This window comes from Piliocolobus tephrosceles, chromosome 3 (genome assembly GCF_002776525.5).
Source record: "Piliocolobus tephrosceles isolate RC106 chromosome 3, ASM277652v3, whole genome shotgun sequence".
Lineage (NCBI taxonomy): Eukaryota > Metazoa > Chordata > Mammalia > Primates > Cercopithecidae > Piliocolobus > Piliocolobus tephrosceles.
In genome coordinates, this window is record NC_045436.1 from 136,345,586 (window position 1) to 136,356,186 (window position 10,601).

The window sequence follows — 10,601 nt, forward strand, 5'->3', positions numbered from 1 at the left end:
GATAGATAGATAGATAGATAGATAGATAGATAGATAGATAGATAGATAGACAGACAGACAGACAGAAGATATTAGAAGATAAAAAAAAACTCTTCCAGAAATTTCAACAAAATTAAGGAATCAACTTGGGAGCTCTAACATGCTATTAATGGGTGTTTCAGAACACAGAAAATGCTGGGGGGAAAATGATCAAATACATAAATCAAGAAAATTTCCTAGAACAGATTGAAAACTACCATCTGGGTCCAGTGTAATACATAAAAAGACACAAGGCCATTATTATGAAATTTAATAAACCAGTAATAAAAAAAAGATCCTAATATCTTCCAGAGGAGGAAAAAAAACAGGTTATCTATAAAGAATACAAAATCAGAATGGAATAGGACTTCCCAAAAGCAGCATTGGGACCTGGAAGGCAATAAATCTATGACTTTCAAAATTCAGGAAGAAAATAATTTTCTGTCTAGAACTGTAAACTTAGCCAGTGTAGCAAGCAAATGTGTAGCATTATGAAGACATATTTTTGCCATGCACACTTTCCAAAAATTTTTACTTCTCATACATTCATTGCTTAGAAGCCACTGGAGGATGTGCTCTACCAAAAGAAAGACGAGGATATAGGAAACTGGGTGTCTGTCACAGGAGAAAAACAAAAGGAAGTTCAGCATGAAAGTAAGGGAAAGTTTATGATTACAGCTGTGCAGGGGGCCCATACAGACCAGTCCAGCCCACACAGACCAAACCAGAAAGATAAAGGTTCCAGAAAGATTTCCCGAGAGAGAAAAATAGAACTGGCCGGGCGCGGTGGCTCAAGCCTGTAATCCCAGCACTTTGGGAGGCCGAGACGGGCGGATCACAAGGTCAGGAGATCGAGACCATCCTGGCTAACCTGGTGAAACCCCGTCTCTACTAAAAAATATAAAAAACTAGCCGGGCGAGGTGGCGGGCGCTTGTAGTCCCAGCTACTCGGGAGGCTGAGGCAGGAGAATGGCGTAAACCCGGGAGGCAGAGCTTGCAGTGAGCTGAGATCCGGCCACTGCACTCCAGCCTGGGCGACAGAGTGAGACTCCGTCTCAAAAAAAAAAAAAAAAAAAAAAAAAGAACTAAGACATTATCTGAGAGGCTCAGACCTACAGAGTATTGTATTGAGAGATTTTACAGAAATATTGGAGGATTTGAGATTAATTAGATTTTTAAAGAAACTAAGGAAAACGAAGTGTTAAACTCCGAGAGGCAAGGTACAGGAAAGAAACTGCCATTATAGGACAGTATTTGGTTTGGTAATGAACAATATTTACATGGTTGTAATACTGAAAATAATGACCTTGGATTTAATTAAAACTTGAGATTGGAGCTGGAAAAGAAAAGAGATATAAATGAGCTAAATTTCTCATCTGCTAAAATAGAAAATGAATAGATAAAACCTAAATTATGATAAATGAATAACTAACATATTTAGAAGAAATACATATATTTAGAACTAAGGAGATAAATTCTGGATGAAATAGCTAAATTTGTTGAAAGTGGTTGTTCTTGGGAATGAGATGTGGAGAGGGTAGAAAAAATAAGAAACTATTCTTTTTAAATTATAGACCTTTAGCACACTTTGACTTTTAGCTATTTGCATGTAATACCTTAATAAAAATAAAATTGGTTTTGTTTATAAGTGGAAAACTAATTGATATATTTACCTCACTGATTAAACATTTTAGGAGGTCTTTAACGTTTTGGTGATAATATTTTCTATTTGTTTTCCAATTACATTAAATGTATGCAGCCTACCAACAGTGGACTTCTGTTCTTTTTCAGATAACACTTGTTATTTGGGCTGTGATTCGCATTGGACCAAATGGCTGTGATAGTATGGAGTTTCATGAAAGTGGCCTGCTTCGATTTAAGCAAGTATCTGACATGGGAGTGATCCATCCTCTTTATAAAAGCACAGTAGGAGGAAGGCGAAATGAAAATTTGGTCATCACTGGCAACAACCAGCCTGTAAGTTGCCACATTAACTGAAAGAAATGCAAACAGGAGAGGGGCATTAGAGAAAAATACTCTGCAAAAACCTAGATTCATTATTGGAAAGAGATATTTTCCCTTAGAAAAATTAGTGTATTTATAATATATCTATCAATGTATGAATACAGTGAATACAGTTTAAAACATCCATAAATATTAATATTTAATAATACTGTTGCTTTTATAATCTGTTAAAATTAGATGATTTCTTAATATTTGAGATTTTGTTCAATGGTAGCATTTTCTATGACAGATGTAATTAGTATGAGAATACATAGGTTACTATTTTCTTCTCCATATGAGGAAGCCATTATTAAGAAAGCACTTTCCCCGGTGAGAATACTCTGTAGTTTTGGGGGCTCTGGAAGAGAATATGCCAATCTGGTCAGTGGCATCCCATGCCAAGAGTTGAAAACATAGTTTTCAACTGAATAAAACCTCAAGGAGATATTCTTACCACCACCCCTGCCTATCTTAGTCCTTGGGCCATGTTCCTCCATGACTCATGTATTTTTTCATAGCTAATAAGCAAATAAACTTATAAGCCTTCATTCTAAAGAACTCTTCTTCCAAGTGGATGGAGGGAGGACAGACAGACACAGTTAAAAGTATTTGAAGTTCGCCTATTATTGTGGTTTTTAAATTTCTGTAATTTTTGTAATTTTTTAAATATATTGTTCAGGAATTTTGTTTGCAGTCTTCTTTGAAAATATATTCACAATTAACTGTTTTTTTTTTTTTTTTTTTTTTAAGATTGTTTTTCAGCAAGGGACAACAAAGCTCAGTGTAGAAAATAACAAAACTTCTATCACGAGTGACATCGGCATGCAGTTTTTTGACCCGAGGACTCAAAATATCTTATTCAGCACAGACTATGAAACTCATGAGTTTCATTTGCCAAGTGGAGTGAAAAGTTTGAATGTTCAAAAAGCATCTACTGAAAGGGTATGATTTATTGGCTTTGCTTTACTAATGGGAGAGTGTTACTTTCTACAGTTATAAAGTGGGTGGAGAGTTGTACTGTTTTAAAGTAGTATAAAAGAATATATTCCAGAACACTGGAAAGGATTAATTCTAGATTTGTCATTAACTAGCTTGTGTGATCATTATCAAGTCATCTTTATCTCAATTTCCACATCTCTAAAACATTAATAGAAACATCTGACTTTCATGTCTCATGACTGAAACTTCTATTTCTCTACCTCTGATAACAATTCTCACATTAATTTAGAAACTCTTTTTAGTACTTGTTTTTTAAATTTTCAGATTACCAGCAATGCTACCAGTGATTTAAATATAAAAGTTGATGGGCATGCTGTTGTGCGTGGAAATGAAGGAGTATTCATTATGGGCAAAACCATTGAATTTCACATGGGTGGTAATATGGAGTTAAAGGCGGTGAGTATTCTTTTAAGAGCTTAAGAGAATTATTAGGTTCTTGGATACAGAAATCCATATGTGGAATAGTACACAATTATTGAAAATAATTGTCTATTTTTTGACATGAAAAGATGTTCAAAGTGGGTTGTGAACTAAAAAAAAGTTACAAAACAGTTCGTGAAATACATTTTCATTCTTCAAAACATATGTATGTTTATAAAACCCTGGCAGGGTATGCCAAAATGTCAACAATATTTAGTTATGGATAGCAAGATAACAGATTATTTGTTTTATTTTTATTTCTAGTAGCCTGTATTTTTTTTTTTTTCTTGTATAACGATCTTGTATTGTTTTAGAAGGCAAAAAAAAAAAAAAAAAAAAAACCTTCTAAAAGAGAATTCTGGAAGATCAAAGTAAATATTCATGCCTTGGAGTTGTTGTTTTTAATTAAAGATTTTTCACATCCCTTCCTGAGTTTCATATCCAGTTATGTGAAAAAAAAAAAAAATTAGCAAATGTGTAAAATTATTTTATTTAGACATATTTATTAAAAATGTATTTTAATCTATTATTAATTGTAAAGGAAAAAGGTTTTTGTCTTTATTGTGGCTGTTGAAAGTGAATTTTCTTTGTGCTTAACAGATTATATTTGAACTTCTACAGGTATGGTATTTCATGTGCTGTAAGTTCAAAAACTTTTTAATGGCTCACAATTCTGGTTAAAGTATATGTATTCAAAATGCCTTTGGGTACCTACAATATACTATTTAACTAAAGCGAATTAAATTTGTCTTACCAAGTATTACATGACAAAAGTGAACTTAAACATAAGGACTTATCATTCTTCCTTATTAAAAAAATTTCAATTTCATAGTTCTTGGGAAAAACACTGTTTAAAAGTAGCTGTTTTACTTTTGTAAGCAGTTTCCCCCCACAACACATAATCCCATCTCTAAATAATAAAGATGAACATAAAATGTAATTATTGCCATAAACTCAGTTACCTACCAAGTTAATTTTTACGTATATTGTGGTGTAAGAAGCCATTCTTGTAAGAACACTGTTGGAGAATAGCCACAGTACGACTGCTGTTCTCAGCAGTAGAAAGTCACAGAAGCAAGATATTTGTATAGAGACTATTAGCAACTTACCACACCTTTTATATTTTTCTATCTGCCACTTCTTGTCCCATTCTACCTTGTAGTTAATATGACAAATATTTAAATACTTTGAAATATACATATACACATATCAGTTTCTTCACTGTTAAAGGAAAAGAACCTAGTATTAAAGAGATAATTAGCTTTTTTTTTTTTTTTTTGAGACGGAGTCTCGCTCTGTCGCCCAGGCTGGAGTGCAGTGGCCGGATCTCAGCTCACTGCAAGCTCCGCCTCCCGGGTTTACACCATTCTCCTGCCTCAGCCTCCAGAGTAGCTGGGACTACAGGCGCCCGCCACGTCGCCCGGCTAGTTTTTTTGTATTTTTTAGTAGAGACGGGGTTTCACAGTGTTAGCCAGGATGGTCTCGATCTCCTGACCTTGTGATCCGCCCGTCTCGGCCTCCCAAAGTGCTGGGATTACGGGCTTGAGCCACCGCGCCTGGCCGATAATTAGCTTTATAACTTTGTTAATATCAGTGGTTAGTTCTAAAGTGTATAAGCCAATCATTACAAATAATTTTATCAATTAAACTGCTTTTTTGAAAAAGCTGTTTAAGAAACAATTTAGTCCGGGCACGATGGCTTACACCTGTAATCCCAGCACTTTAGGAGGCCGAGGCAGGTGGATCACGAGGTCAGCAATTCGAGACCAACCTGGCCAACGTGGCAAAACCCCATCTCTACTAAAAATACAAAAATTACACGGGCGCGGTGGCGAGTGCCTGTAGTCCCAGCTACTCGGGAGGCTGAGGCAGGAGAATCGCTTGAAACCGGAAGGCAGAAATTGCAGTGAGTGGAGATTGCACCATTGTACTCCAGCCTGGGCGAAAGAGCAAAACTCTGTCTCAAAAAAAAAAAAAAAAAAAAAAAATTTACAGAAAGTAAAATTAAATGACCACAAGATGGCAACATTGGAACAAATTGGAAAACTAGTCACTTAAGAATTGCTGTCTATTCCATATGCTACCACTGCATAATCAATTAGCCATCTCCATTGTTTATAACCAATTTTCTCTCTTTGCTTTAAATACCCTCTATAAGCTGATGCCTCCCAAATTTGGAATTGTGCTGCTTTAACCTCTCCTCTGAACTAAGAGTCACATATCTCGCTGCCTACTTACATTCTCCATTTTGATATCTGATAGGCATCTCAAATTTAACAGTTGAAAATTTAGATTCTCCATTCCCCACAAGCATGCATTTCTTTCAGTATTCCTGTACCATTAAATGACATCCATCAGTCCATAGCAAGCCTTCTGGCTCCACCTTCAGAAGATATAGAGTCTGGCTGTTTCTCACCACCTCCTGCCATCACCACCCTGGTGTAAACTGCTGTCATTTCCTGCCTGGATGGTTGGAACAGCCTCCTAGCTGATCTTCTTACTTCCAAATATTCACTCCCACAGTCTGTTTTCTACCCAACAGTCCGAGTGGCCATTTTAAAAAGATCAAGTCATTTCTGTATTCAGAATCCTCCAAAGCTTCCCATGTAATCTGGAATAAAATCTAAAGTCTATTCCCTGCTTACATGTCTGATCCTCAGGTATTTCTTTGACTCATCTCCTACCGGTTGTTCCCCCTCACTCTCCGTGCTTCTTTCTCACTGACCTCATAGCTGTCCCTGGAATCCAGCCACATCTTCACCTCGGGGCCTTTGCAGGCACTGTTACTTCTGCTTGGAGTATCCTTCCCCAGTTACCTAGACAGCTTCCTCCCTCACTTCCTCTAGTTTCTGTTGGAATGTGACCTTATCAAACCACTGGTAGTCCTGTGTAAAACTCAGTCCCCACCTGCTCACTCTCTCTCTACTTATCCTGCTTTATTTCTCCTCATAGCATTTATCCCACCTGATGTCTTACGTGTTTTACTATTCTTTTTTTTATTGTCTCCCCCTACCCCATTAAAACATCAACTCAGTAAGAACTTGGGCTTTGCGTATTTTACTTACTATTGTATTCGCCAGCACCTAGAATAGTGTCTGGCATGTAGCAGGAGCAGGTACTCAGTAATTATTTGTTGAGTGAATGAAAAGAAGAAAGGAGGAAAGGGAGAAAGCAAGAGAGGCCTAAGAGTCCCTAACAAGAAGGATTTTAAGGAACCACAATAAAATAATGTTTCTGGAACAGTGGGCGTGAAGAACCTCCAGACTGGAAGTGCCTGGTCTTCAAATTATATGGTTTGAATCTTCATTTGCAGTGTTGCAAAAACATTGGAAATTAAAATTAGTTCCCGCAAGGAGGAAAAGTCTTTTCGTACTCATGATCACAAACTTACCAATCAGTAACTTTGTTATAGTTCTCTTAGGACTTAAAAATGCAAATGATCTGACACTTTATCCACATCAGTTTTATTATGCACTTAGGAATTTTGATATAATTTTAACTAATAATAGAGAAATTATGTTGCAGATTTATTTACGTACGTTATGGATATATGAAGTAAAGAAGTCACTTGTTGAATCCTGATACTGAGTTTGTTTTTTGTTGTTGCTGCTGTTGTTTTGTTTGTGACTTTACTCTTTCTTACTGCCTTCTTTTCTCATTGATGTTTCAGTAAGTTTTGTTTACTGACTTTGTTCTGTACCCACTCATTGAGGTAAATAAATCATATTAGTATTCTCCTAATAGGAAAACAGTATCATCCTAAATGGATCTGTGATGGTCAGCACCACCCGCCTACCCAGTTCCTCCAGTGGAGACCAGTTGGGTAGTGGTGACTGGGTGCGATACAAGCTCTGCATGTGTGCTGATGGGACACTCTTCAAGGTGCAAGTAACCAGCCAGAACATGGGCTGCCAAATCTCAGACAACCCCTGTGGAAACACTCATTAGAAGAACCCCAGAGGTCACCAACTTGTTTATATCTTGACTTGACTTTTTTATGCATGCAAATCATTGTTTTCACAGAGTTTGTAATAACTCATAATTATTTTAATGGCACAGCATTGCTGTATCTGTTTTATGATCTACATAGTTAAAATCTTCTCAGAGAGCCTAAATTCTAATACATTTTATTAATTTACGCTGATCTTCATATTTATTGTTCCCTAAAATAATTATGAGAAGCAAATGAAAATTCATGTTTAAGGAAGTGTTTTTAAAAGTCCACTATCCCTGTTCTAAAGATTAAAAGGCTGAAGCAGCTGTTTAGACTCACTGTAAGTATACTTTGGTAACTCTAATGGGGATAGATCCACTTAAGATATTTAAATCAATGTTTCATGCTCTGTCTTTTGGCTTCTAAAAGGAAAGACGCCGATTTCTAGTGCATTAAGCCTGAGCCGTATTCTCACATGTAAGTGAAGTCATTAAAGAACTTTATAAATGTGAGATAGAAACAATGGTTCCTCAGTTTTGCACTAGGAAGAAAATATTTTGTAAAATAGTGTTTATTTGAAATAATGATAACTATCAATTGTTCACAATGTGGTAGAAATTAAAACACCATCTCAGCTTTAACTTTTAAATAATAATGATAACTATCTTTATTGAGCATCTTCTACATCCTAGGCATTGTCCTAGGCATTGCATGTTTATATCCCCAATTCTTACCACAACCCTGCAAGTAGGTGGTATTATCCAAGTTTTACCCATTACAAAACTGAAACTCAGAGAAGTTAAGAAACTTGCCCAACATCACATAGCAGAGGTGGGATTGGAATTCAGGCGTGATTCAAACCTGGATGTACTTGATTCCAAATGCCATGTCGTTTTCACTGTCTGCACTGACTTTTTAATTATTTAAAACTCTAGAAAGATGAACAAAGGTTAATTTAAACTTACATAAGAAGATGAGAGTCAAACAAAACAGGTATGCTTACTCTACTTAAAAAGAAAATAAACCTCATGTCAGACCCAGAAAGGACCAATCACTGTCCGATTTTAAACTACGTTGGACCAATTCCAAAATATTATACGATGCAGAGGTCAAATTTACCTACTTGTGAATTACCTCAGTTTCCCAACAATGGACCTTGGCACACTGGAGTTACAATACGTAACCGAGTTGCCAAGATGTTTATACCCTCAGCACTCGGGGCAACACAGTGGAAAGTGGGGAGGCCATAGACCCAAACAAGTTATTTGGGCCAGGCATGGCCTGGTAAGTACACCATGCCTTGAAAATAAGTCCAGAAGCACTGGACTAAAGAGTGCTAATGCAGGAAATAATACACATAATTTTTAGATAAGGATAATAATTTATCTCTACTCCTAATATTACTATCTCATTGTAATTATTTATAACCCGCAAGCTAGTTGATTTTTAATATGTTTGATTAGAAAAGAACTCTCTGGTATTATTAAGACTCCCACAGGATCAGAGACAGGGCCCCCAAAGGAGTTTGCTGTAAAATAGGCAGTAGAGATGTGGCATGGGTGCAACCCTGCAGTCAAGTGTAACAGCATTCTATCAGGGTCACTTTGAATTGTGTACATAAGAAAACCAATACAAAAAACAATTTGTATTCAATATTGTCACATTTCTCTCTGGTAGAAAAATCAAATACCTTAGTGATTATGAAGTCATTAAATTATACTGAAATTGGATTGACTTACTACCTAACATTGAGTGCAGTTTTTAAATGAAAAGAATGAGATTTATAACCTCTTGAGTGTTGTTGTTGTGATATTTGGACTCATTTGAATATGTTCAATATCATTTAATATCTGAATTATATTAAGAAAAAAATTGCTGAAATTTTCATTCAGATAGTCTATAAATTGCATATTCATTACTTGTCTGCTCTATTTAGATTTCTTTTAAAAGTTTAAGTAAATATTTTTATAAAAACCAGAAAACACTATATTACAAAATATTATTAAATGTAATTCATGAAATAATCTATTTTTACTCTTTTTTGGGAAATACTTGTGTTTTTGATGCATCTCCATGTATCAAAATAGCTTTTGACATGAGAGGCTATTTTGATGTTTTTATGCAAATGATGGTTAACAGGCATAGAGTTTTAGGATACTTTACAGTAGTCCTGGCTGTTTCTCTGAAATGTAGACTTGGAAAATCTATTAGAAAGCAGAACAGGGGCAAACTCTCAATTTTACTTTTGGCTTTTAAATTTTTTATTTATTTATTTATTTTTTTGAGACAGAGTCTCGTTCTGTTGCCAGGCTGGAGTGCTACGATCTCGGCTCCCTGCAGCCTCTGCCTCCCGGGTTCAAGCGATTCTCCTGCTTCAGCCTCCCGAGTACTTGGGACTACAGGCAGGTGCCACAACGCCTGGCTAATTTTTGTATTTTTAGTAGAGATGGGGTTTCACCATGTTGGCCAGAATGGTCTCGATCTCTTGACCTCTTGATCCACCCACCTTGGCCTCCCAAAGTGCTGGGATTACAGGTATGAGCCACCGTGCCTGGCCGGCTTATTTTTATTCACAGTAAATCTTCAACAACTCATTCTGTCCACCAGATGGTATTTTTCCGTAAACTGAAATGCTGACTTTGCCTCTTCCAGCTGTACACTTATCCCTGCACTGAGCACAGATATGACAAGCAGTAGCCATGGGGGAGGTGGGTGACAAAGATAGGACCCCGGGAGGGGGCGCAGGTACATGCTAGTTTCAATTACCACAGTATTCTAGAGGCGGGCTGCAATGACAAGGAGGGCAAATGAAATCAGTGCAAGATTTCTTAGAGAATAATGGGCAGACGGAAAAATGTAAAAACAACACAAAACAGGGTCTGCTGATAATGTTTTAAAATATACATTTGTCTTCTTTTTGCATTGTGAAAAAATAAATTTTGTGTGATAGTTTTGATGATGAAAGGTAGAAGTTCTACCTATATTTGAATGAGTGTTTTTTTAAGGTAATGAGAATGTCATGGAGCTAAACTTGACAAAGCAGAGATCATTGAAATGCTGAAAATGTTAGCAGTCTTCTTAAAAGTATTGAGGGGGCAAAAATTACCAATTATGCCATACAAAAATAAGCCTATAAATGTGTTTCACATTGCTAACTTGTGTTTCAGTTGATTCAGTTTGTAATAACTAGTTATGAACTTGTTTACAATAAAAATTCTGTAAATTG

At 36.2% G+C, this 10,601-nt stretch overlaps 1 protein-coding gene across 1 annotated transcript in view; it reads left to right on the forward strand.

Moving 5' to 3' along the window:
* The window catches only part of SGCB (sarcoglycan beta), a 17,865-nt gene extending 7,264 nt beyond the window's left edge, over positions 1-10,601 (forward strand). Inside the window, exons 3-6 of the mRNA XM_023183146.1 lie at positions 1,810-1,995; positions 2,773-2,964; positions 3,286-3,417; positions 7,186-10,601. Of these exons, the coding sequence (XP_023038914.1) occupies positions 1,810-1,995; positions 2,773-2,964; positions 3,286-3,417; positions 7,186-7,389 (714 nt within the window). The 3' untranslated portion in view covers positions 7,390-10,601. The remainder of the gene's footprint in view (positions 1-1,809; positions 1,996-2,772; positions 2,965-3,285; positions 3,418-7,185) is intronic.